General features: G+C 57.2%; 2 protein-coding genes across 2 annotated transcripts; both read right to left on the bottom strand.

Moving 5' to 3' along the window:
• Positions 1-1,019: 1,019 nt before the first annotated feature.
• Positions 1,020-8,885, bottom strand: LOC128972788 (glutamate dehydrogenase 1, mitochondrial-like). Its single transcript, XM_054388894.1, has 12 exons — positions 8,750-8,885; positions 7,782-7,862; positions 7,234-7,289; positions 6,654-6,717; positions 6,011-6,105; positions 5,626-5,805; positions 3,573-3,710; positions 3,282-3,419; positions 2,448-2,528; positions 1,719-1,934; positions 1,286-1,348; positions 1,020-1,136 (listed from the first exon to the last, which is right to left on the bottom strand). Exons 1-12 carry the CDS (start codon positions 8,847-8,849, stop codon positions 1,020-1,022), a joined length of 1,329 nt encoding a protein of 442 aa, XP_054244869.1. The 5' UTR covers positions 8,850-8,885.
• An 8,072-nt stretch (positions 8,886-16,957) lies between these two features.
• Positions 16,958-26,272, bottom strand: CDHR2 (cadherin related family member 2). Its single transcript, XM_054389252.1, has 31 exons — positions 26,227-26,272; positions 25,752-25,817; positions 25,519-25,658; positions 25,193-25,246; positions 24,882-24,971; positions 24,239-24,328; positions 23,784-23,906; positions 23,563-23,706; positions 23,359-23,434; positions 23,074-23,180; positions 22,763-22,993; positions 22,525-22,680; positions 22,136-22,303; positions 21,804-21,865; positions 21,470-21,710; positions 21,128-21,364; positions 20,784-20,853; positions 20,081-20,695; positions 19,761-19,832; positions 19,430-19,479; positions 19,168-19,319; positions 18,866-18,968; positions 18,705-18,793; positions 18,506-18,580; positions 18,329-18,406; positions 18,183-18,243; positions 17,948-18,072; positions 17,674-17,787; positions 17,431-17,508; positions 17,267-17,327; positions 16,958-17,077 (listed from the first exon to the last, which is right to left on the bottom strand). The coding sequence occupies exons 1-31, from the start codon at positions 26,270-26,272 to the stop codon at positions 16,958-16,960; spliced, it is 3,894 nt and encodes a 1,297-aa protein (XP_054245227.1).
• Positions 26,273-27,374: the final 1,102 nt, after the last annotated feature.

Genomic DNA, 27,374 nt, shown 5'->3' with positions numbered 1-27,374 from the left:
TACTGCTGCATCATGGAGGCCCACCATGCCTTGGGCCTCCAGCCATGCTCTGGTTGAGGCCTGGGGCACAGGCAGCATCCTGTGCCATTTGCCTGTGCACTGAACGCAGTGATTTTTGTCTGCAGGTGAGTGCAGGGAGCCCATGGAGGCTCAAGCCACGAGGATGAGCTGCTGTTTCTAAGGTTCATCCTAGAGATGCATCTTGACATTGTGCTAGATGTGCAAAATGAAGGGGAGCCTCTCCTCTGCTGTCTCCCCAACCTTCCCTGCTCCCCTTGGGGTCAGGGCCCCCAGCTGCAGTGTGAGCACCCCAAGGGCAAATGTCCACCACAGCAGGAGGTCCTGTGCCCGCTCCAAAGCACAGTCCTTGGGCCTTCAGCTCCTCCAGGGCAGGATCACCAACATGGTCTCTGTCCCCCGTCAGCCTCTAGCCCCTTGGCTGCAGCACAGTCCAGGATGAGAGGCTGGGCTGGGTCTCTTTGCCATGAATATCAGATTAAATCCTCCAGCCATGCTGCCTCACCAGCTCTGTAGGCAAGGAGTGATGCTGCAGCAGTCAGCACAGACACACAACAGGTTTGCTGATGCTTGCAAATCTCTGCCCTGGCTCTGCTCTCTGTGTCTGCACCAGATGCAGCAGCACTTGCAGCATCCACTACGTCTTACAAAACAGACCGGGACAGCTGTTCTTGAGGCTGGCTCTGCCCTGGGCTGTCCCCTCCCCTACAGATAACCGTATTTTGTACTTCCCTTGGTCCAATTCTGCCAACCATGGGCAAGAAGACACAAACCAGCAACATCATATCTTCCTCCGGTGTCCCGAAGGCTGTAAAGGGTTTAGGACAGAGGGGGTGTGGGGGAAGACAGCCCCCTGTGCAGGAGCAGAGAGAGAACGTACTCAAACCAGCCATTTATGGAGACCAGGGTGTCTGTGCAGCGTGCAGTGTCCTGGGCGCTCCCTGTGCAGTCCTGCGCAGCAAGACTGGCACCCTCGTGATGTGACTGGCAGAGAGGCTGTGTCAGTAGGTGAAGCCAGCTTCACTGTACACAGTGAACACCTTCTCCAGAGCACACAGGTAGGCAGCAGTTCTCTGGTCCAGGCCCAGGTTGTACTTTGCAGCCATGGTCATAATTCGCTAGAGAGAGAAAAGAGCCATGAGGCTACTGTGTGCTGGAAGGGTCTGGGGCAAAGGACCCTGGGAGTGGTGATGGGGTGCTGTGGGTAGGCAACCCCTCAAATACTGCCCAGAGTCTTTGCAGCAAGGCCAAGAGCCCGTGGAGGTACCTTGGCTGACTGTTCCATGGTGTAGGCCAGTCCTGAATACACAATGTCCTTCTCTGAGGCACCCTGATGGGGAGAACAAGTGAATCCTTTGTGGGAGAGACTAGAGGTTTGCCTCCCCAAACCCATTTATCAAACACAGCCCCTTTGCTTGGCACAAGACCACCACCTGTGGCTAAGCTTGGCCTGCCACCTCTGCGTCTAGCTCCAACGCATGGCTTGGCTCCCAAGGGACTTCCTGTGACACCCTCAAGCAGTAGGGCCATACCACCACACATGGCATCTCCACCCTATCCCTTCCATCACTGCGGTGATAGCACAGGGGGCTCTGTGTGTGCCAAAAGTCCAGCTTTCAGCACTGGGACTGGGACTGGGACAGGAGTGTCTGGGAATGTGAAGCGAGTCAGGCCAGCCCTTTGTCACTGTAGGCACTTACAGTCACACGAGCCTGGAACTCTGGGGATGGGACAATGGGGATCTCCCCTCTGGCTTTGCCAAACCACTGCTCCAGGCTGTGCTGCACCGACTGCAGGAGGTAGCTGCTGGATTCCCACTCGTACTTGAAGCTGAGGCGGCCATAGCTAACATGGTTCAGGTTCTTCAGCCACTCAAAAAAGGATACTGTCACACCACCTGCATTCACATATACATCCTGCCAAGGGCAGTACATGCTTCAGATTTGCTGCTTCCGGTGACCAGAAGACCCATCTGGGGATCTCTCCTCCTCTGCTTTGGGTCCCCCCCCATACCCTTGGGTTTTGCCTTCAGGGACAGTGATGACGTTACTGGGATGGCTGAATCCTAGAGCCATGGTGGCTCTGCACTGCCTCTGAGCAGAGACACCAGCTGCTCTGACACCCTGTGTGATGTGGCATGGTTTGCTTGTGGCTCATCAGTGGCCACAGAACACTCCAGTGCTGGCCAGGAGCCCGGTAGACTATCGCTGCTGCAACCAACAACCAGGAGGGTTCAGGAGGGAAATCAGCATCTGAGTTATACTCAGAGGCTGGGGCAAGGCAGAGAAAGGGCTGAATGAGAAGGCACCATCAATGCTGTGTGCCCCAGAACCTGGCAGAGCCCAGCTAGTTCCACACTAGTGCAGCTGACAACACTTTGTGGCCCTTATAGCCATGAGTCCACCATCTCCCTGTGGGTATGGACATACCGGGATGACCAGGATGTTTCTCTGCAGGAATATGTCATGTGCTGCTGGGGTAGTGGGACCATTGGCAGCTTCTGCAATGATCTGAGAGGACAAGCAGAGCAGAGGTGAGCTAGACAGAATAAATGAAAGAAGCAACCAGTAAGAGAATGCTTTCCCTGCTGCTGGGAGGCACCAGGACACATCTTGTGGCAAGGGACCAGACACCTCCCCACTGGAGCTGGGTGAGCAAAAACTCAGACCTTGTAGAATCATAGAATTCTTTTGGTTGGAAAAGTCCTTTAAGACTGAATCTAACCTTTATCATGTTTCACACAGAATGAGTAAAAGCTCAGGCTACAAAAGAATTTGGCTGTGACAGAGTCCCAGGTCCCAGCACTCCCTGTCCCTTTGGTCCCTGGAGCTCAGAGTGAAGGAAGGAAGGAGGTACTTGTAGCAGTCCCACACTTTGCTCACTCTTATCTGCTGCCTGTGACTTTCAGTGTCAACACTGTGACACCCTGTACCTTTGAGAGTACCATCTCCTGTGCCCTCAGGAGAGGATCTGATACAGTGGTGAGGATCAAGACTGCCAAAAGAGTCAGCCAAGGTCACTCCAACAGGCCTTGCTCCCTGCTAGCAAAGGGAAGGCCCTGGGCTTTCCTTCTTCCCTAAATTATGTGACCTGCCACTTCTGTCTCATGCTCTGTACCTCTGTGCAGTGGGCAGTTTGTCAGTGCAGTGATGTGACACCTCCCTGAGGTGCTGAGTGCCAAAAGGGAAGGTTTGGCTGGGCTGCTGTCACTTGCACACCACTGCAGTGCCTGTTGGGAGCATGCAGCCACAAGTGGTCTGTACCTTTGCCTGCACCCGGGGTGCATTCTCCGTTGTGAGCTGCTTCTCAGCCGCAGCAGGGATGAGGATGTCACAGGGCACCTCCAGGATGCTGCCATCATAACGCTCTGCTTTTGGGAAGCCAACTATGGTGCCATGGCCCTGGAATGAGCAAGAGAGTCCAGCAGTCGTTGAGTGCTGCTCTCAGAGCTGGCTCTGCAGGAGATGACAGGCAGTCCCCTGTGGGCATTTCAGAGACAGGCACTGATCAGCCCTCGCTAAGAACAAGGGCTGGGTTGACTGGGCTCAACTCACCTGCTCATAGTCTTCTAGTTCCCTGGGATCAATCCCTCTGGGATTGTAAATGGCTCCATCTGTCTCCCCAACACAAATACAGCGGGCTCCATACTCGTGGAGGTACTTCATGGTGTGCAGCCCCACTTTGCCAAAGCCCTACAGCAGCACAGAGCAGAGACAGTCTGGGGAGAGGGAAGTCATGGGGACAAACACTGAAAAGTGACCCTCTGCCCTGGTAACAGTCCCCAGGAGCTTGAGCCAAGATGCATAAATAGGAATCCCTGATCTAGAAGTTCCTGGAAAATGTTTCAGCTGGATGGAGACTAGGACCTGGAAGGACACAGACCTCCTTGGCTAGTTAGAATGCTGTGAAAAGCAGAGCCTGGGGGATATGGGATTCCAGCTCAGCCTGTCTTTGTCACCTCCAGAGCCTCCTGGACTTGATATTCCAAGCACAGCATGCCATTCAGTTTGGAAGAGTTGATCCTGATAGAAAACAGATCCAGTGAGAAACACAGTCCCTTGGTGAGCACCACACAGCAGCTAGGCACAGTCCAAGTAATCCTCTTGCACCTCACACTGAGGGGGTGTGGCCAACTGCTATGACACCAACACGGGGCCAAGAGGGTAGCTCAGCTCTCCGTGCAGCAGGAGATGATTTTGTACTGTCTACTGCTAGATTGGTGCAGCTCCTAAAAGCAACACTGGTTCCGGAGGCTGCAAAAACAACCCCTAAACACAGAAAACTTATGTACACGGTAGCCAAGGTCTTCAGCCTTCTCATTCTCTGTTCCATTGTCATGTTTCAGTATTTAAAGGGTGGCTACAAAGAAGATGGAGACTCCCTTTTTCAAGGAATCACACAGAAAAGATGAGGGGTAATGGGTACCAGTTACTCACAGATTCTGATTTGCCACAAAAGGGAAATTTTTCATCAGAACAATCAGCCACTGGAATTATCTCCTCAGGGAAGAGATGGATTCTGCAACTTCGGTCACTTTTAAGATTCGTCTGCACAGGGTGCTGGGTTATCTTATCTAGATCGTGCTTTTCCCATGAAAGGCTGGACCAGATGATCCTTGAGGTCCCTTGTAACCTCATATTCTATGATTCTGTGATTCTCTGCCATATCAGAGGAGCAGAAGGATGTGCAGAAAGGAAATGGCTGAGCAAAGGCAGGGCCATTTCCAAGGGCACTGTGGGCAGCAGCTCTGGGTGAAATCTGGGTTCAAAGCCTCTTCCCCGCGGCAGAGAGCTGTACTGGGGAGCAAGGGCCTGGAGGAAAGCGCAGAGCGCCAGCCACGGGCAGGACTTCAGCTCTGCAGTTCCCATTTATTTCTGCTGTGCAGAGAGCAGTGGCCTCAGCAGGCAGCGGGCACAGCGGGCAGTGGATTCTGGCAGCAGTACCTGGCTGAGAGCTGGAGCTGGAGGAGTTACAGCAGGGGGAAGCAGTTCACCACGGTTGTAAGCAAGGAGAAGGGGAAAGGCAGTCCAGCAAACCCAGGGTCCCACCTAGCTTCCAGGATGCTGGGCAAAGTGAGGCCAGTGTGAGCCAGACCCAAAGAGGACCCAGAAGAGATGGGGGCTACATGCACAAGTGGGACCTTTACTGTGGGTAACATATAACTCACTGCGGGTGGTTTGGAGGTGACAGAAACATGACATCGTCACTGGGATCAGCTCTTTCCATTCAGTCTGGCAAAGCCTCCTGTGGTATCCTGCCACCTCACCGCTCTGCCTGTGGCATAGGCCAGTCACAGCTTCCATTTTATGTGTGCTTTCAGGTGGGATGGCTACAGAAAAACCTTGGGCATGCCTGTGCAGTGTGAGCAGTGCAGCACCTCTTGACTCTTGGTTCAAGTTTCGAAGAGATCGACTCTTAGAAACTGATCAGTACACAGTGGGTCTGAAACACTACTGAGGTGAGTGCTGGCTGCCACAGAGTGAGCAGAGATTTGGGAAATTACGTCCAGACAGCATGACAGGAGCTGAGACTGAAAGCTCTCCTGGAAAGGAGGGGCAGAAAGGTCCTGAGGAAGTGTCCTCTTCAGAGCCGTATCCGAACGCTCACCTGCAGCACAAAGGTCTTGCCGGGGAAGCCAGGGCTCAGGCCGATGCAGTCCATGTAGTCTCTGTTGGTGATGTAGTTCTCAATGCCATGCAGGACCCCCCGGCCAGGGGCCGAGTGTCGCCCATGGATGCCTCCCTGGCTGATCGGCTTTCCTGTCACACACGCCTGGGCATTGATGTCCTGTAGGCCGAGATGGGGACAACAAGGGTTACAGCCTTACTTGGTTCAGCTCCTCCAGACAGGACTTTCCACAAGCCTCAGCTTCATGCAGCCTAGCCTAAGCCTCAGCCAAACCTAAAGCAACTCACTGGAGAGGGCCTCTGGACAAAAATCCCCATAGTGCCCACAGCATCCCAGGCTCCAAACCAGCACCATCAGAGCTTACCCGGTACCCCAATGTGTGGGTGTAGGTGTCAGCTATCCAGGACATCTCCCGCTCCCCAGTACTGACATCAGGGGCCAGCACGTCAATGCCAGGGCCTGCAGAGATAGAAGAACCCTGCTAGACCTTGTCTTTGCAATTTGATTGCTCTGCTCGTACCGATGGCACATGCATAGACAGGAGATTTCTGCAGCCTGCTCATGTCCCTGAGCACACCAAATGGTTCCCTGACCAAAGCATGATGCTGCCCATGCCCCAGGGTCTCCCCAGCTTCCCTCTTTGGCTTTCACAAGGTCTTTGCCATGTCCCTTTCCAGTATCTCCAAGTAAAGAGGGAATGCTCTATGACCAGCACCCTGGCTCTCATTCATGTGCTGAGGCAGGAGAAACCTTTACTACTCCCTGCCACTTGCCAGGCCAGTGGGAATGGAGGATAAGACCCAGGTGAGACCACTGCCCAGTCCCACTGTGCTTGGCACCACGCAAGGCTGCGCCTGCTCCAAATTCACAGAGCAAAGCAGTGACAGAACAGTAGAGCACCAGGGCAGTGAGTGCTCCTGATAGGCAGTGGGGGAGTGTCAGCCTCTGTCCCTGCCCAGCCAGGAAACTGCTGCCCACTCCTCTGTCTGGGACAACACAACTCTTACCTATAAATCCCTTCTTGGCCATTTCTACAGTAAAATGCCTCGTTATTTTCTCCAGCTCCTGTTTCTGTGCAAGAACAACAAAGCATAGTTGTTATTACAGGCCCCAAGAAAAATCACAGATCGAAAAATCACAGATCCAAAAATCACAGTGTCTGGCAGCTGCCCTGTGCTGGCTGTGCAGGATGCACCCTAACCTCTCCGGGGAGTTCCTTCACAGCAGATGGGCACCCCAGACAAAAAAAAAAAAAAATGATGTGTGAGCTCCTGATCCTTTTGCTTGCTGTCCTTCCATCCCCTCACTGATTTGCACCTTCTCCTAGCACAGCAGGCAGCGGCAGCAGCATGCCTACTCCAGACTCCTTCAGTGTCTGGTCAGATGCACTGAGGCATAATCCAGAGTTCACCACCCAGTTCCCTGCCCCAAGATGCTTTTCACAGTCACTGGGTGAGTGTTACTCACTACAAACGTCTCCCCCAACTTGTCAGAGTGTATTGCTGTGATCCGCAGGTAGAGGGAGGGTTGTGCAAATGGAGTGTGAGTTATGGGCTGTCCGTGAGGGAAGGAGAGGAGTGAACTCACGGAGTATTTCCTTGGATCGATCCTCACACCCGCCATGGCGCCACCAAAAGGAACATCTGGAAAAGACCGGGTAAGGCAGGCAGATATTTTTTGCCAGCCCCTTGCTCCCTTGAGGGAGGAGATGAACACTGCAATCACGAACTTAGTGAATACAGGCAAGGGACCAGTGCTTCCTCACACCACACATGACTCCCACCAATGCCACATGGGCTCTGTGGAGCAGAGCTGGAAGCAGGGCAGGATATGCCACTCGAGTCTGCTACAAACACCAGCAGCCAGAGCTGAATCCATGACAACATGCACAGAGACTGCATCTGAGAAGCACAATGCTTGATGCTCCCTGATTAACGCGAACATCTCAGGCTGCCAGTGGTGTATTCTGCAGCCACAGCAAGCCTTGCCCTCACACATCTGTGCCCAGAGGAACACTGTGCACTTCTGGAGCACTTCTGATTTTCAAAACATCTAAAGAGCTTTTCTGACTCACTGTATCAGGGCCCTATCCACTGCCCAAGTCACTAAATGCTTTATATTTCCCTAGTACGTACCCACGATGGCACATTTGTATGTCATTAATGCAGCCAGGGCTTTTACTTCGTCGACACTGACTGAACTGCTGAAACGAACCCCTGGGAAAGGAAAGAGAAGTGGTGAAGAGTCCCTGCCTTTTTTTACCACAGATGACAGGGAAGGCTTTGACTCTTCTGAAACAGCAGCATCTAGTCGCAATAGGTGATCAGCAATTGTTCAGCTAGACCGGTTCCTCCAGATCCCCACTGAATGGAAGCAGTTCTTATCCCACGGCCACAAGCCTTTGCTGTGCTGAGCACCTCAAACAGCACAGCTGCAGCAAGGCAAAAGCACCCAGCTAAAGGTGAGGAGACATGAGACTGGGACCCTCAACAAAGGCTTAGAACAATTGTTTCCAATTTGAGGTTTAGGATGAGCAGTTAAATGCATACAGAAGTGGCCACCAGCCATACCACTCCTATGTTCCAGCACAAGCCAGAACAACCAGGCTGCAGCTGAGGTTGGCAAAGCTTCCTCTCCCAAGTACCTACTGTCCTTCTGTGAAGAAACCACGAAGAACTGGGTGGGCTACCCACATGCCTGACAAGGCTACCCCCAGCTTCCTGACAAGGAATCTGTCCTGAGAAGGGAATCCAGCCGCTGCTCGCTCTCTGGAGAGAGAAACCAGCAGCATCCATGCCACTTGGGAACACAAAGTGTGAGTTTTTCAAGACTGCCCTTCATCTGAACCACTCTGGACGTGTCCCTGAGGATGGACTCTCATGCCTTATGTGGCAAATACTGATTGAATTGGCATTGCCCAGAGTTGCTCCTACAAAAGCATCCAGGGAGAGCATCCTTCTGGGCACCTCCATATTGGTCCTGACCTGCACAATGCTAATACAGATGCCTCCCACTCAGGCTCTTTGAGTTAGGCAGGGCTGAACCCAGGAGGGCAAGGTAGGGATGGAACGTTGTGTGGTATGCCTGTGGCTCCCTGCTTCACCTCCTTTGCAGGGCAGGTGGTGCTGGCTGTGCTGGGCCCTCCAGCCCCACACCACTTCCCAGGTGCCGCTGTCCCGGCGCAGGGGGAATGCCACCTCCATGACATAGCTGCAGGGCCGGATGATTTCCAGGAGCCCACGCACCCAGGGCAGCCCACCCCGCTGGGCTGCCTCCAGCTCCACCATGGCGGCTGCACGCCCGTAGAAGGCCTCAACCATAGCCAGCAGTCCAGGGGTGTTGAAGCTGCCCCCTGCCAGGCTGGCTGTGCCCCGGAAGAACCCCAGCACCACCATGGTGCTCCCCCGGCCCAGCCACTGCCCAGCTGCCCGCAGCATGGCCACCACCACCTGGCTCATTGGCAGCAGCCAATAAAAGCCAACCTGGATGGCTAAGGGCACGCCCTTCAGCAAACAGCACTTTGATTGGTTGATCCCCACGGGGATGGCCACGGGGGGGCGCTGTGGGGAACAGAATGGGCAGGGTGAGTGTTGCAAGGGTCTTCTGATTGGCTGATTCTCCAGCCAATGGGAGGTGGGAGGATGGAGTGGGGCCATCCACAGGGAGAAAATGACCCAAAGGGGCTGTAGGGGCACCTGGAGAGATGAGGTAGTGGGGCAGGGGGATGTGGGGCAGGGGAATGTAGAGCAGGGGGATGTAGGGCAGGGGGATGTGGGGCAGGGGGATGTGGGGCAGGGGGATGTAGGGCAGGGGGATGTGGGGCAGAGGGATGTAGGGCATGGGGATGTAGGGTACTCGCCTGTCTCCCAGGGCCTGCACAGCCTCATTGTCTATCCCAGCTGTGGAAGCTGTGCCTACCTGTGCCTCCATCCCTCCTGTGCTCCACAGCTGGCCCTGGGGTTGGGGCTGTGCCTGCACTTAGGTACAGCCAGGGCCACGTGCTTGGCCACTGGGCTGCAGTGTCCCAGCTGCAGTGCCCTCCCACCCCACAGGGCTGTGGCAGGTGAACCCCAGGCACAGACTGTGCTTCAGGACACCCAGGGCAGAGGGTGCTGGTGGGCCTTCCCTGGCACCTTCACACCAAGGTGGCTGGAAAGGCAGCCCTGTTCTCAGCTTTTGAGTCTCCTGATAATGGTCCAAAGAACTTGGAGCTCTGAACACCTTATAGACCCTCTCACCTGCAGTATGGCCCAGCCCAGGGACCAGAACCTGGAGGCTGGTATGGAATGCAGGCTGCAGTTGGTGATGGAAGCCTGGTGCTCCCAGGCATCCCCTGTTGCTCCCATTTTGCCAGCACCCCATCAGCTGTGGAGCCTGGCCTCCCTGGCTGGAGATAATGTGGGCATCTCTGCGTGAGGCAGCATGGCTGTGAGCAGCTGTGGGAAACCCATTGCCTTGCTGCCGGACAGCCATGAAGTGGGCACATTCCCTACCCAGACCCTTCTGGGTGTGCTTCACTGCTCCCTGGCAGCAGGCAGTGACAAAACAGGCGGTACTGAGCACAGCCTCGGCCTGAACCATGTGTTGGGTGCGTGTGCCTGCCTGTACTGGTGTGTGCGTATGCTGGTGGCTGTGGGGGAGCCCAGCATGTTCACGTGGCATTGCCCGTGCCAGCGTGGGAGGTGGGCCGTGGCGCCAAGGGAGGGGGCTGCCATGTTACCTGTGCCGGCAGCCCCCTCCGCTGAGGAAGAATGAGCTTTTCAGGCAGCTGCCTGACTCCTTGCGCACCGGCAGCAGCGCGGGAGTGCGTTGCCAAGGCAATGGGGACCATCTTACTCATCCTCCTTGCTATTGTTCTCCTGCCAGCCTTGAGGTACTCAGGCGAGGAGAGGAGGAGGCAGCCAGCCTGGGATGAAGGCTACATGCAGAGAGGGGAGGATGCTCCCTGTGATCCCCCTGACCAGCCCCAGCAGAGATAGGGACATGCTGGGTGCCAAGATGATTATGTGGACAGGGAGAAGAGCAGCTGCTAGGAGAGATGAGAGGGGAAGGTAGAAGCAGGATGAGACCTTACAGCCACCCACCCTCTAGCGAAGTCCTGTCCATTGGACAGGGGACATTTTGGTCCCCTTCTCCGCCAGGACTTGATCCTTCTCATTGATGTCTCTTGTCTACCCCAGGATCTGTGCCCAGGCTTGGGTCTGACCCCACAGGAGGCAGTGTGGAATGCCGACACCCACCTATGTCCCGCACTGCACTTTCCCCCACTACAGTCAAGCAACTGGGCCCAGTCAATGTTGTGGAAGTGGGACCAGCACATGGGTTCCATGGATGGAAATAAACATCTTGATGGAGACACACACTGATGGGGGCAGCAATGCACCCAGACACCATCTACCCATTGGGGTGCACAGTGGTGACATGAAGGTGCCCCTCTCTGCCCTGTGGGAGGGTAAAGCAATGATTTTTATTTTACTTCCATGTCCTGCATCCCTGTTTTTAGCCTTCAGGGTTTTGTTCCAAGCCTGGCTGTTTACTGGAAGAAGCATTTCCAACCTCCCTTGTCTCCAAGCAACCAGGTGTGCCAGCTCCTACCCTGCCAGCCTCACCCTATAGATCTATAGGGCTGGGGGACACCAGGGAGAGCGCATTAATGTTAACTCCAAGAAGCCCAAGGTTCCCCCGTCTTGGGGTTAATGTTAGTGCACACACCACCCTCTCACTAACCCTACAGATGTATAGATTCTTCCTCAGTACTGACATCCTTGGGGGTTGGGAGGGCATCCTGACCCCACAGAGTTGATGAAGTGCAGCTGGGACGCTTTTGGGGAAAAGCAGGAGGGATTTGGTGGCAGGATACAGGGATGCAGGCAAGGCGAGCAGGCCGCCTTCCCCCCCGCAGCGCAAGCGGGAGTGCGTGGGAAGGAGTTAGACAAAGCCTGAGCCCGGGAGCAGAGGAAAGCGCTGCTGGGAGGGAGACGGGGACGGTCTCCCCTCCCTGTCCCCCCCAACTCTTGGGCGAAGGGTACGTGGGAACCCAACTCCGTCCCCGCTGCAGTGGCACAGTATCCCCGTCCCTCACGCCGGTTGGGGTGCAGCCGTCCTCCCCGGTGATGCCCGGGAGGGAAGTGGCCGTCTCCATCATCAGGTAGGAGAGGGACCGGGCTCTATGTCGCTGTCATCTCCACCCAAGGGACTGAAACTAAGGGTTGGGGAGCCCCTCCTGAGGTGGCCAGTACCAGCCATGTACCCTGCTGTGACCCAGTGCGCTGCGGAGCATCCCATGGGAACACAGGGTGGTGATGATGGGGTTGCCAGGGGGCTGTGGGGGACTCCCAGGGCGGGCCGATGGGATGACAAGAGATGAGACCGGGGGGGAGGTGTGTGCATGTGCCAGAACTCCCCCCGCGGCAGCCGGCCCGCCCTTTCTTCCCCACCGCTGACCGGGGGTGCCGGGGCGGGCGGCAGCCGGGTGGAGTGGCCCGGGGCGCGGTACCGCCCCCGCCGCCGCCACCCCACGCATGCTCGTCGCTGCCGGCGCCGCGCTGGAGCTGAGCCGAGCGGAGCCGAGCGGGACAGGACAGGACGGTTCGGGACGGGAGCGGGCGGGAGGATTCACCGCCGCAGGTAACGGCGGCCGCGGGGTGCACGTGGCCGGGCCCGGTCGAGAGCTGCCGCACCCCGCCCCGAATCGGCACTCCCAGGGCGAGGGGGCGGTGGTGGGGTCTCAGGGTTGGGGTCGGCCTCGGCCTCCCCACGGCTGGAGCTACCGCGGGGGTGGCTTTGTCCGGAGCACGGCCGGTAAACTGGGGGCCGGGGCGCGCACACGCGTGTCCGCGCGTACGGGTGTGCCCGGAGCCATGTGTTGGCGTGTGTGCGTCTGTGTGTGTGCACACGCGTGTCCGTGCCTGAGCGTGTGCACACGTGTGTCCGTGTGTGTGCCGGGGCTCGCAGCTCCTCCACAGAGCAGCAGTACAGGGGCAGCACCCCCAGTGCCGGGCCAGATACCCACAGCCCCCCGGGAATGTCGGGTGCTGTCAGGGCAGGTCGGGGTGCGGGGCACTGAACCCTTTCGGGAACGGGGTGCTGCGTGGGAAGACCGAACCGGGGCAGGGAGGGCACTAGAGGGTCTCAGAGAGTACTAGGATTCCTACCGTGCTTCTGCTACCGGGCAACCTCATGGGGCTGTAGGGAAGGCTTGGGGCTGCCTGGGTGACCCCAGCCCATATCCACCGTGGTGCTGGGCAGCTAACTCGGTGCACTCTGACAGCGGGCATGGGCACTGAGCTCGGCCATAGCAGGGGGACGTGCATCAGTCACAGCTCCAAGGATGCTGCTCCGACGACGGAGTGGATGGAAGACCTTAGGCACCTCCATGCCTCTGCTGAGCCCTGCAGTCCCACTCGGCCCCCAGGCCCGGCTCACTCTCACCTCACCCTGTGCACAGCTCTCCACTGGCGTGTGGGGATGCCAAGATCCCCCAGGATCCTAGCCTGGTACCCTGGTGCATGCTTCATCTTCTGCTCTCTTCACAGGTGTGCCTGCGCCACATCCCCCTGCTTCAGCAGCTGCAGCAGCCCTTGGATCTCTCTCCTGGTGCAGCCGTGCTGGGGGAAGACTGGTTTTCACGGTAAGCAGCTGACACTGTTCATCCTTTTCCATATGGCTGGGCACTGGGTGCCACCATACAGGCTGTTCCAGGTCTGGTGGTTGCTCTGGGTGGCCGCCTAACCTGTTGTCACAGGTGGCATGGAGGAAAACAATAGGTAACCAAGGGGAACTGGGGGTCCACGTGCTGCTCCTCTCTCACTACCACATCCTCTCTCTTGCAGACCTGTGTGGGACTAGCATGGGAGAAGCCTTCCCTAGACATGGGCAGTGCTAAGGAGCCTGAGGGGCTGCAGCTATTGAGCTGCCAGGCTGGGGCCGAGGATGTCTGCGAGCCTGGCACCAGCTCCCCTGGCTGCCCATTGGCAGGCGAGTGCCTGCCCGGCTCTGGCTGTGCTGCAGGGGGCTGTGCCATGAGGACCTGCTGCGTGGCTGAGATGCAGGCCCAGGGCACAATGGCTGGCCCAGCAGTGGACAAGAACATGTCACCAACCAGACCAGCGACCAGCACAGCTCTCCCAGATGCCAGTGTGGAGCCAAGCACTGAGGCAGCAACAGGGAGCTGTGGGGGACTAAGTAGCACTACCAGTGTCTGTGGTCCCCTGGGGATGGATGTCCCCAGCACCCAGAAGGAGAACACAGCCCCTATGCCCTCCCTACCTGAGTCCTGCCTCAAGGCCCCCAGCAAGGATATGGGTAGCACAGCAGCTGCTGCCAAACATGTGGTGTTCATGGAGCCTGCTGTGAGCACTGGAGCAGCTGGGCTTCCAAGCCTGGAGCAGCCCCAGGGTGGCACAGGGACATCCCTGGACTCTGTGCCCCTGCCAAGGGGTGGTGAGGCTCCCAAGCTCCCCCAGGGGAGCACAGTGGACCCCCTTGGTGCTGGCACTGCAGGGAGCCAAGGCCATAGCAAGGCAGGGCTGAGTCCTGCTGGCCTGGGCCAGGGAAGAGCTGAAGGGAGCACACACCACGGAGTGGATGCTGGGAGCAACCAGCAGCCCCGAACAGCCAAGCTGCTCTGTGAGTCCTACTCCTTCGAAGTGACCCCACCACAGGATGCTGGGACGCAGGACATGGGAACACAAGTGGACAGCCGAGCATCTCTGGTGTCAGTCGCCTTGAGCCCCATGAGCCCTCCAGGTGGAGCTGCTGCCTTCACCTTCCCCAAGAGAGAGTTGAGCTCAGCTGCCCCTCCACGCCCTGAGCCCTCCAAGAAGGATGCAGAGATGCAAGTATCCATGCCCATAGAGACCCGCACGGTGGCCACTGGACCCATGACACCAGTAGCCAAGTCCCCGCAGGCCTCGTACCCCAAGGTGCACGTGAAGGGTACAGTGGTGGAGGAGACTCCAGAGCCCATCCGGGAGGTGAGCTGGGATGAGAAGGGGATGACGTGGGAGGTCTATGGGGCTTCCATGGAGGTGGAGGTGCTGGGCATGGCCATCCAGAAACACCTGGAGAAGCAGATCGAGGAGCATGGGCGGCAGGTGGTGGTGAGCCCCCAGAGCACCCGTACCAGCTCTGTCAAAGGAGCCCCCAACAAAGGCGAGGCCAAGAGGCAGCCCAGTGTCTTTCGGGCTCTGCTGCAAAATGTTCGTCGGCCCCGGTGCTGCTCCCGTGCCGGCCCCGCCATGGAGTGAAGTGCTGCCCATGCTGCTGCGGTGGGGATTCTGTGGGGGAAGAAGGGGAGGATTCCCTGCCCTGGTGTCCTGAGATGCCTGCTGCCAGTGTACAGGGCTCCTGGGGCCAAAGCTGGAAGTGGTGGAGCTCTGCATGCTGGGGCAAGGCATCTCCTTTGCTGGGGGCCCTCCTGCCAACCCAGGGTCTTCCTGCTAGGCTAGCCCCAAGGATTTGCCAAGGGACATGAGGCTGGTGCCGTCTCTGTGATTGGTGGCTTTCTTTCAGCACATGGATGCATGGAGACAGCTGCTCCTGGGCAGCCTGTGACACAAGTCTGGAGTGGGCTCAGGGTGCGCAGGGGCAGGTTGCTGCTGTCTCCCTCAAGCTCTGGCCTCACTCGGACCCCAGGCAGCAGTGTTCCTACTGTGATGGAAAGATGCTGGTGCATCACTCTGCCACCACTTTGCCTGCCCAGGGTTTGGCCACACTTCGATCTGACCATGGCTGTATGTGCATGAGTCCATGTGACTCTCCAGGGCTGGGACGTTCAGCCCAGCCCACCACAGCCCTGTCCTCTCTGCCCTGGAGTGCTGGGTGTGCCCTGGAGCTGGGAGGATGTGGCCACATGGGGCACTGGGACAGATCTCAAATGGGAGAGACTGAGGCCAGCCATGCCTGTGGTGGGGAGCCAGTCATAGCTGGAGGCTCTTGGGAGAGTCTGTCTGCTTACTCCCCAACTTGTCCTGCCCAAGGATCTCACTGGGAGCAGTCATCGGAGCCCACAGCACATCCTCACCATGGCCAGCAGTGGGGATGAAGCCTACCATGCTGCTGGGCTCATGGACTCGTGTCCTTTGACCTCACTGGCTGCTCTCCTCTGACAGCAGCCGGGGATGCGATGGCTGCAGAGTGCTGCCACTTTTTACAGTTGGCATTTTACAGGGCTGGGGGAAGGGGGGCTTTTATTGACTGTGTTTGCATTTTTGGAGCTTTTTAAGAGACACTTTCTGCTGTGTGTGTCCTACCTGAAGCCACCTTCTCCCCTATGGCCTGCAGGGCCATGACCTTCTAGAGGTTCAAACACTTTTCCTATGTTGCCTGTGCCCTGCGGGGCTGGAGAGCATCGGGAGTGGAGTGTACAGTGCACAGGGGGCTGAGCATCCCCATGGCTGGGGGAGCTTCCCTGGGGCTGGCAGCACCATGGTGTCCCACTGAGGTGTGGGTCCTGGTCCCATGCAGGAGAACAGCCTTGCAGCTGGGGTGGGCTCAAGCCTATGCCCAGTACTGGACGGGCAGGAGGCTGCAAACTGGGAAGCTGTGCCATATATGGGCAGGAGGGCTTAAGGTGCCAGGGGCATTAGTGCAGTCATTGTCCCCTCTTTACGCCCCTGTTGTATGTCCTGGTCTTGTTTTGCCCCTGTGAGGCTGTCTGTTACACTGGAGAGGGGCTGCAAAGGGCTTGCTAAAGTGCCAGCTGTCAGCCAGGGCCATGACCAGTGCACTGTGCCCTGGCACTCACTGGGAGCCACCTCTGCTCAGTGCCTTGGGCTGCAAGAGTGGTGCCACAGCCACTTGACAACGACTAGGAGCCCTGGGGCATCCCCTTGCTACCCTGCCCCAGGCTGTCCCCTGCCTTCAGACCCAAGCTGCGGCACACCAGCACTGTGGCTTCATCACCTACTTCCTTTTTTTCCGTCTTAGTTTCTTATTTTGAGGGTGGGGGGAGAAAGGGGGAGGGAGAACCAACCTGTCAACGTGGATGTTGGGTAATAAAACCTTGCACAAACCTCTGCGTGAGGCTACCTCCACCTCCCTCCCCCAGGGCTGAGTAGGGCCAGGGGACAGTGGGGTAGCCCAGGGAGGGGTCCTGGGGACAAGAAACCAGGCCAAGCCACATGGTGGCACTCATCTCCCCTTCCAGTACCAGCCTGTCCTGAAAACACCTCATGCCAGGGGTGACCCCAAGCTGGCCACAAGACACGATGACCCCTGTGGGACAGATTTATTGCCAGACTTTGAACACAGTATCACCAAAGCAGCTGCTTGAGTCCTGCTCCAGCCCTGCTGCACCCTGCACACCTGCTCACAGGTCTGTGGTGGTGAAGGTGGTGTTGATGTATGCAGTTTTGGTGGGTTCCTTCAGGTTCAGGGCAGCCACCAGCACCTCCTCATTGGTGGCATCCATCAACTGTGCTTTGCCCTTCTGCAAGAGGAGAGCATAGTCAGAGGGGATGGGGACAGAAATAGGGGATAGGACACTTCCATCCTACCTGGGAGCTGGGGGGCATCAAGGAGGTGGAGAGAAAGGGACATAAAGGGTCTAGGGCCACACTAGATGAGAGGTAATGCAGGGTGCAGTGGCAGGAGTCCCTGCTGGGCTTTACACACTCACCTTGGCCTCAACATTATTGTCCCCAGCTGTGTTTACTGTGTTTTCATCCAGGGAATTCATGCTGTGGAGGTGGGGGAAGGGTGGGTAAAAGAGCCCAGTCACTGGCAGAGTGGGGACACAAGGTGTCAGCCTCGTGGCCTTTGGAACCTGCCAGAAGAGCTCACCTGGCCACAGAGCTGGAGTCCTCGTGGAAGCCCAGGTCGTGGGAGGGATCAAGTGAGAGGTTCAGCATGGGGTTGGCTCTGGCCAGGGATGGGTGGCAGGTGAGTGACCATCCTATAGGGCTGCAGGGTCAGCCCAGGGTGGCCACATTCCCCAGGCAGGAGGGGTGTGACAGCAAAACCTGCAGCCCTTGGCTGCAGGTATATGCCTGGATTCCCCTCCTGCACAGGGAGCCTCTCACTCACCCCTCTGCATTGTACTGGTTGGTCCCAGGGATGCCAGCTCCTTGCTGTGCCATGGCAGGGCTGAACATTGTGGCCACCTTCAGAGCCTTCATTGCACTCAGCTTCCTCTTGTAGCTGCAAAGCCCAGGAACAGCATAGGTGAGAGGGGCAGGAGGGAGCTGGGTTGTGGGACAGGGTGGGCAGGACCAAGATGGAGGGTAGGGATGAGTCTGGGAGTGCTGGTGAAGATCGGGGTGGTTTTGGGAGGCAGGGTGGGGTATGGGTATTGTTATACCTCCTGGTGGTAAGAACCAAGACCAGGGTCATGATGAAGATGAAGATGAGCAGGAATGCTGCCAGCCCTGCGATGATGCTGATCAGTTCTGTCTCCCTGCTGGGCTTTGTCACCTGCCCTGGGCCCTAGCACAGAGCAGGAGTGAGGGCACAGCCCTGACCAACACCACTTCCCCCCTTCCCTCAGCCCCACACAGGTCTCCTGCCCTCTGTGCCCTTTGCCCAGCCCCACTCACGATGACAGCCAGGCCCAAGTTCACCAGCTCAGCGAGGATCAGCGGGTTGGACTGAATGAGCCTGCCAAGGAAAGCAGAGGCATGAGGGGCTGGGCTGGTGTGGGTGCATGGCAGTGCCCTCGTGTAGCCCCTGCCCCAACACGCACATGCTCAGCTGGTTGACGTCCAGGGCGGTGCCATTGCTATACACGAAGTAGGCCTCCATCACTGACTTGGGTTCCACCCTATGGGATCAAAGAGATGGGGTGAGTGTGGCACAGGGCACAGCGCACTGCCCCAGGTGACCACCTCCAATGCTACTGCCACATCCCCTTCCCACTCACCCTGAGGCACGAGTGTTCTCCACGGTCTGGATGGCTACCACGTAGACCCCTGCCTTGGTGGCGCTGGTCAGGGCCCTAGGAATAGAAGGGATGAAAGGAGGCTGGGCCAGACATCCTGCTGCTCCACTTGTGGCTGTGGGAAGGGGATGGAGACCCTGCAGCCCCTGACTCCATCCCCCTGAAGCCTGGCACCCCTTACCGTTTGATCTTTTCAGAGTTACTCTGGACTTCATCCACTGTTGTGACAAACTGGAGGCGAACACGGTAGCTCTGATCTACTGTAAAGATCTGCATGGAGAGAGCAGGGCTGAGCGGGACTGGACAGAGTGCAGGGTGTCCCTGGACAGGGGTGACACTCACGTTCAGCGCAGTCTGTGCTGTGTGCACTGGTGCTTCACCATCCTGAGCCTCCACTGTCACCTGGTACTGCCCCTTCAGTGAGCCATCGAGGTTGCTGGCCACCCTGAAAGGACAGAGACATCAGCGATCCCATGGGACAGCCCCAAAGACACCACCACCCCCGAGCTCCACCCTTCCACCATGGCCATGGCAGGACCCTAGGATGGATTTGTCCCCTTGCCAGCCTGTGCTGGCCCTGTCTGCCTGTGTCTTGTGGTAGGCAGGAACAACCTCCCTGTTGTGGCCCAGCCCCATGGCCTCACTGGATGCTCCCGATGTAGCTGTCCTTCTCAGCTATCGTCACCACTTTGAAGAGGTTCTCAAAGGGCCGGCTGACCCCGTTGTCATCTATGAGCACCACACTGACAATGGAGAAGGTGATGGCTCCCCTCATCCCCGTGTCAGCATCTGTGGCCTGCAAGGACAAAGCATGGCAGGAGCATGGATGGGAACAGCCACCACCTGCCCGCAGTGGGGACAAGCGAGTGCGGCTCCACAGACTGACACATGCATACAGCTCCTCACCTTCACAGTAGCCACTTGCAGGTCCACAGGAGAGATTTCAGGGACAACCACTGCCAGGGACAGACATGGACAGTGTGGCCATGCAGGTGTGCAACCAGGCTGGCTTCAGACCCCTTTCCTGCACAGCCCTGGGGCTCAGCAGAGTTCCAAGCATCCTCCCACTGCCCTTAGCCCCACAGCCTTCACAGGAAGCATCAATTAAGCCCAGCCTGGCCCTCGCACCTCTCACAGCAATGCCCTGGCTGGGGGAAGGTCCCCACCACCAGAAAGCATGACAGACCATATGTGGATGCAGAAGAGCCCACAGGATATGCCAGCCCCAGCCACTCACCAAAGGTCTCCAAGATAGGCTGGAAGACTGGTGCATTGTCGTTCACATCAGTGATGAGTATCCTCAGGGTTTCTGCAAACACCCCAAAAGTAGAGCTCTGGTCACCAACAGAGCAGCCCTGCAGCACCCTCCTCCTCCTAGGGATCTCATCCTCTCAGCATGCTCAGGTCCCTGTACCAGGGACCGAAAATGCTGGGGACATCCTCCCTCCATTGCCAAACCATCAAGCTCCCTCCCTGCCCTCCACAGCTCCTCCTGGGAGGTGGGAGAGGCAGGTTCCAGCTGGTGGCAGTGGAAGGAGCAGCGAGTGGGTGCTGTACCATTGCGGCTGTAGGGGTTGCCCTTCTCGGTATACAGGTCTTCAGCCCGCAGTGTGAGCACCACTGTGTCACACAGCTCGTAGTCAATGTCCAAGCTGTTCACCAGCACTGAGCCATTGGGTGCTAGCACGAACCAGTCCCAGCACACCTCCTTGGCACTGTTTTCCCCCTTGAAGCAGGCAACTGCCAGCTCCTCAAAGACCAGCGAGTGGTTGGTGTCTGGGTCAGAGGCAAGCAGTGTGCGGACTACGCCCTGCTGAGTGTTGTTCTCGCTCACTCTCACGTCTCTCAGTGAGTCAGGCAGGATGGAGGGGGATTCATCATTGATGTCTAGGATGTGGACGTTCACAGGGACCGTGGCAGTGTCCCCCACATTGTTTGCAGCTGTGTTCTCTGCCAGCACCTCCAAGAAAAAGACCTTCTGCTGCAGAGTGTCATAGTCCAGGGACATGTCAGGGTCCACGGACAGCTGCCCACCATAGTGCCCTTGCTCCAGATGTAATGAGCGGATCAAGAAGTTGCTGGAGCCATTGCGCCTCTGAAGTAGGAAGGAAATGCGGGAATTGATCTCCGTTCTGTCAGCATCTGTGGCTTGCACCTCACCCACGAGGGACCCTGCAGGTGGAGACAGATACTTAGTGGCCAGTGGGCGCTGATTCCAGGATACATGGTGGTCTCATAACCCTGGTCATGCAACTTATACCTGGAGAGTCTTCAAAGACTGAGAAATTATAGGATTGGTTAAGGAATATGGGTGCGTTGTCATTCACGTCCTGCAAAAGACAAAGCCCATGACTGTGAGTGCTCCAGGAAATGGGCCCCACAGCAGGCTGGGGACAGGAGTGTGGACACCTGCCTGCCCACAGGCAGGGGCCACAGAAGCCCTCCCCTCCTTCCCTTAATCAACTCTTCCCTCTGTCCCAATAGAGATCCTGAGGACATGTGCCCCTGCGATGGCCAGAGATCCAACATCCCCTCCTTGTCCATCCATCACAGCTCCAAGTCCTGGCTTGCCCCAGCGTCTCGACACTTTTGCCCAGGGCTCACCCCCACAGTGATAGTGACGTTCACAAAGGTGCTGAGTGGTGGTGTGCCATGGTCATATACTTCCACTGTCACCACCATCTGCCCCCTCTCATCTTCCAAGGCCTCACGGTCCAGCGGCTCCTTGTTGTGCATCTCGCCTGTGTCTGCGTCGATGGTGAAGTTGTCACTGAACGGTCCTGGCAAGATCTTGTAGCCCAGTTTGCTGTTAGGGTTTCCAGGCTCATCATTGTCAAAGGCCTAAAAAGGACAGAGGTTGAAGTGGAGTTGTCTGGCATCTCAGGGGCAGCCCTCACTCCTATCCAACAGCCCCTCCTTGTCCCTTCCACCTCCACCACTGCATACCTGGATCTGTGTGCTGATGTTCTGCCCCTCTTCCACTGAGATAAAGTAGGAGCCAATGACATAGGGTCTGTTGTCATTGGCATCCAGCACAGTGATCTCCAGAACTGTGGTGCCCACCAGGTTGCCCCCATCCCTAGCTTGGAGGTTGGCATAGTAGATGGAGTGAGTCTCCCGATTCAGCAAATTCTCGTTCTGCACCAGCACTGCCCCAGTTGTGGCATTCACCATGAAGACTTCATGGCTATGGCACATACAGACTTGTCACAAAGGCCCAGCTCTACAGTCCCCTTACCAGGATGGTATCCCAGTTGTGGCTGTCCGTGTCCCTACATACATGCTTTCTGGGAGCAGGTAATAGGTGATCTCGCCCAGGACACCACTGTCTGGATCGTAGGCCTAAAACAGAGAAGGAAGTATCTGATCACCCTGCCTCAGTCCCCTGCACTGGTCACTGGCACTTGTCACTGGCAGTGAGCACAAAAAATAAGGGCCTGATGGGGCCTTATTTGATATGGTCTCACAATCTGTGTGCCCACTGTCACCATCTCCTTCCTATGTGCATGGAGAGACTAGTACCCTCAATGCAAGCTCACTAGCAGTGCCAGGTGCACCCATCACCCTTCTTAGGGGACATAAGCTGTGCCCACTCCCTGCCCAGCACCTGACCGTGATGTTTGTCGAGATGATGGTGCCATTAGGGCTGTTCTCCATCACACTCAAGTTGTAAATGCTCTGGGGGAACTCAGGGATGTGGTCGTTGCTGTCAATGATGTCGATGGTCACAGTGGCTGTGGAGCAGCAGTCTCTGGGGTTCCCTGTGTCATTAGCAATGATCTGCAGGTTGGAGAAAGGGACAGTGTCTCACATGGGTCCCCAAATGTGAGAAAGAGAGCTGTCCACTACAGCCCAGCTCCTTCACACCAAACAAGCTGACACAGCAAAGTCACGTTCTGCTTTGTGTTTTGAACCTCGTTACAGAAGGGTTCTGCTTCCCCTGTGCTCCAGCATCTACAGGGAGCAGGGACCCCACAGTGAGACAGCCCTACAGGTCCCACCTGCACCACCATGATGTGGCTTTTTTCGTAGTCCACAAGGGACGCGGTCTGCACCAGGATCTGGACCTCCCCTGTGCCCATGATCTCTGTGGGGGAGACAGTGAAGGCGCTGGCATCCAGACCCTGCAGGTACAGCTTGTAACTGCTATTGATGCCCTGCCAGGGAGAGATACACAGGAGTGAGAGTGTAGATGACAGACACCTGAACCCTGGTCTAGCCCCCTGGACAGGCACCAACCTTGTCTGGGTCATGGGTGATGATGCTGAGGTTGGACACAGGCAGCCTAGGGGAGGAGTGTTCTATGATGTTTCCCCTAAAGCTGTTCTGGGCATCAGTGGAGAAGTTGCAGCTGAAGAGTGAACACTTGTAGAACTGGGGCTTGTTGTCATTGACATCGGTCACCACAACCGTCACCAGCGTGCTGGCATTGGCCTCCTCGCCATAGATGTTCAGGTTTGCCTCGCGTGCCTGGGCAAGAGGAGAGACCAGGCTGGAGAAGGTTGGGGCATAAGCAGAAGATGGGGTTCCCCTTGCTGCTTCCTACTCACTATGACTTCCAGCAGAATCTCCTCACTTGGCAGCTGCTCACGGTCCAGGGGCCAACTCACAGTGATGGTGCCCGTTGTGGCATTGATAGCAAAGGGGACACTGGCATCTAGGGCAAGGGCCAAAGCACAGCATGAATCAACTTCAGCCACTGGGAAACACAGGCCTGGCCCTCTCTCTGCCAGCAGGGCACACTGGTAGCACTCAGGAGTCCAGAAACAGTCCCTGTGTTGCCCCTTGCTGCCTGATCACTCCCCCTACCCATTCTGCCCTGCTCCATCACTCACTGGTTATGTTGTAGAAGATTTCATCATTCACCCCTGTGTCTCTATCCACAGCAGTGACAGTCAGCACAGTGGTGCCCTGTGGGAAGACGGCCATCAGGGCAGGACCTGTGACTTCTCCAGCCACCCCCATGTGCCACAGGGTATCCGAGACCCCAGGGAGGACCAGGAGTAGTGACATGCCACTGGCACAGATGGGCTCCTTACCAGGGCACAGTTCTCAGGCACAGAGCCAGAGTAGGGCTCATTGAGGAACCGTGGGTCCAGGTTGGGCACATCACGGATGGTCAGTGACAAGAAGGTTGAACTTTTCTGGAATGTCATTACATTGTGCAGCAACCCACCACCATCCTGGGAAGCAGAGCACATGTTAATCCCATGGCCTCCTTACGTGGCAGCCCTGCACCCCTGTTCTGGCTAGGCCCCACCGTGGCGAGGATCCTGAGCTGGTAGAAAGTGTTCTTGGTGTAGTCCAGTGAGCCGTTGAGTACCACACTCCCATTGGGCAGGATGTAGAAGAGCCAGAGATTCTTTGTGCTGTCTGGGATTACCTGAATATGGGATATCACTGTATCACCAAGGCAGAAAGCAGAGGTGCCCCAGCAGAGATGGGGGACTCAAGTCCCATCCTTCTGCCAGGCTTGGCTCAAGGGCTGTGAGGCCCTCTGACCACCTGACTTGTCCCCATTTGGCAGCTTTTCAGCACTTTGAACCCATTGTCCAGCTGGTGCAGAGCCAGCCCTCCTGCCCCAACACATATCCCTCATCCCCCAGAGCCATGGGGCTGCTCCTGGACAGCTCCCTCAGCTTGTTCTGCCCCACGGTGGTGGCTCAGGGGTGGGTTTTTGGTATGGCATGCCTCACTACAACACACTGTGCTTACCTCCTCAATGCTGTAGCTGACTTTGGAGGCATTCCCAGTGTCACTGTCATTGGCAAACACAGTGTAGATGATGCTGCCTAGTGTTGTGTTCTGGGAAGAGAGAAGAGTGGTGGAGGTATCTTTCAGGAGAGCAGGGGAGTGGTTTCAGGTGTGCCCCTGCCAGCCCTGCTCTGGGGTGCTCTGGTGCTGTTGGCCACGCAGGAAGAAGCTGCTACCCTTGCTCATGCTGGGCAGAGGATGGATCCCCCATGCCACCCTCTCTGGGACTCAGCAGAATCAGGGGGCTGCACCCCCACCCTGGGGCTGCCAGGGGTGTGTTAGATGCAGCCCACACCCCATCTGCACCCTGATTTGGCCTCACCCTGGCCTGGGCTTGGGAACTCCCTGATCAGAAACTCATCACAAGGGCAGAGTCCCAGCCATGAGCCAGTGCTTTGACAGGCACTGAGGTGCCCGCCAGGAACCAGTACAGGGCACTCCCAGGTCAGCCATGCTGGCTGCACACCCAGGCACACTGTTGCCACACACCCAGTTGTGGGGTCACTCGGTTCCTGGCACACGCTGCTGGCACACCCATGCCACAGGAGCAAGACAGTGCCTCTGCCTTCCTGCCTGCAGGGGCTGGAGAGTCCCAGGGAGGTACCTCAGGAATGGTCTTTTCATATGGCAGGTACTGGAAGACTGGAGCATTGTCATTGCGGTCGTCCACAATGATCGTGACTCTCGCTGAGACCTGTTGGGTGCCAGGGAGGCTGTGAGATGGCTGTGGGCAATGGGGACCAGCAGAGCTGCATGCAATTCCAGCCCTGCACCTACCCTGCCTCTGCAGCCAGCCAGCATCACCCACCCCTGGGCAGAGCCCACCTCCAGTCCCTGTCTCCATTGAGCTTTGTCTGTGGCTCCACAGAGACCCTGCTCCCCATTCCATCCCCCTCACCATGCCCTGGTACTCACAGGGTCGTTTTTCCCATCGTACACCTCAGCAGTGATGGTGAGCTTGGCCTGCAACTGGGGGAACACAAGGCAGGTCTTGATCAGGGCCAGGCAGAGTTAGACCCTTGAATGGAAGGGCCCCAATGCCCTCCCACCCATCACCTCTGGGAGGGATGCTCCTCCCAAACAGGTCTCCCCCCAGGAGCCAGGCTTTAGGGCCAGGGAGTGACCCACAGTATGCAATACTGTGAGCAGCTCTCAAACAGGACTCAGGGCTCTGCCCTCTGTCCCTGTCACCCCAGACTCCCAGGCCAGGCAAGGACATCGGCCCCAGCCTATGCCCTCACCTCACGGTCCAGGGAGTTCCTCAGGGTCACGTTGCCTGTCACAGCATCAACAGAGAAGTAGAAGGCATCTGCCCCGTAGATGCTGTAGGTGAGTGGATCCTCATCTATGTCAACAGCCTCTAGCTGGAAAGCTTGCTGACCTGGGGACATAGGTAGAGTCAGCCCCTGCCTAGGGCACCACCCTGCATGCTCCTCCTGCACCTCAGGGTTTCTCCAAGGTTTGCCCTACTCACCCAGCTGTAGGTCCTCAGGCACAGTGAAGAAGATCTTGTTGAAGAAGGGGGCTGTGTTGCCTGAAACTACAAGGAAGAGGTGACCTGAGCACCACCTCTGCACTGTGCTTTGCTTGTGCCCAGCTGCACCCCCCCACCAGTCAGCACCTACTTAGCTTCAGTCCCAACTCCTGGCTGTGGTCTGGGTCTCCAGAGGGGCAGGGGAACTCACCACCCATGACATTACTCGTGCTTATCCCACACTTCCCACCTCCAGACCACCCAATGCAGCACCCATGCTGGATACTATCTCCTCTGCCTGCTCTGCCTTGCCCTGAGGCAGTGAGGTTACTGTTGGGTCTTCAACGTGCCAACAAAATGGGCAGCTGTTTTGGGGGTCCCAACTGCCTTCAGGGAACTTGGAATGCATGTCAGATCTGAAAGTACCTCAAACATCTCCTGCCCACCTGTGGCAGCCACTGAGCAAAGTCCTCACCTGCTGTCAGGAGGAAGGGGACCAGTGCCAGCCAATGCCATGCCATTCTGTCAGCGAGCCTGTGGGCACACACCAGAGAACATGTTCCTGGGGCTGACAGATGCCTGCTTCAACCAGATCCCCCCAGTCCCTCCTTTTGAGCAGTCCCTGTGGCAGGAGGGGCTCTGGTGGGAACAGTCCCCTCTTCTCAGCTGTGCTAGTGAACAAGCACCAGGCTCCATCTCACACTCCCAGGCACAGACTCCTTGGGGATGTGTCATGGGAGAACAGAGTTGATTTCTAGCACCTGGGGTGCTTGAGGACTCCAGGAGCCTCTCCAAAGCACAGTTGGAGCCTCTATCACTCAGGCTCAATGGGGCCATGCCAAGCAGTGCTTGGAGCTCGAGGGGAATCTGTGACACCGCCATGACGTCCCACTCCTCCTGCCACAGCCTGTGGCAGCCCCACAGCTGACAGACACCTCCACCTCCCCACCCATGATGGACTGCAGCTCCCACGAGGGCCAGGACCCGGGGCCGACATCCCTTACCTGCAGCTGTGTCGCTGGGGATGCTGCCGAGCAGGCTGCTGTGCCTTCACACCCTGACACCACCAGAGACCTTTGCCTCCTGAAGTAAACATGTTCATCAATTATTAACTGCAATTAAGGGGTGACATATTCCTCTCTTGTTTTCCTTATTCCTTGTGCTCATTCTCCAGCATCCACCCAACCCAGCCCCATGATTGCTCCATCACCCCAGACCCTAGGTCCTCATGTTGGGTGCTGTTCCCCAGGATTCAGCCATCCCAGCCTGCACCCCAGGGACTGTGGCTGCAAGGAGGGATGCAGAGTCTGTAAAAACACAGAGGCATCACAAACCACTCCAGAAAGCTGGAGAGGGGCTGGGGAAATGACCTGCATCCCCTGGACTGGGGACACTGGGGTCCCACAAGAACAGGAGGTGGGCACCAACTCAGTGCTATGGCAAGTGCCTGGGACCCTCTGTACTTCCCTGCTACCAGGTCCCCACTCTGGGGGCTCAGCGCAGCCTCCCTGACCTACTTCAGATCCACTGAGAACAAGGGTGGATTGTGCAGCTCCGCTCAGGCAGAAGAGGGCTGGGAGGTGGCATGGTGGGGCACGGACAGCTCCAGGCCTGCGGGACCCC

Source organism: Indicator indicator, chromosome 18 (assembly GCF_027791375.1).
Source record: "Indicator indicator isolate 239-I01 chromosome 18, UM_Iind_1.1, whole genome shotgun sequence".
Lineage (NCBI taxonomy): Eukaryota > Metazoa > Chordata > Aves > Piciformes > Indicatoridae > Indicator > Indicator indicator.
Note: the sequence above shows the minus strand (reverse complement) of the source record. Positions and strands in the feature narration are given on the sequence as shown.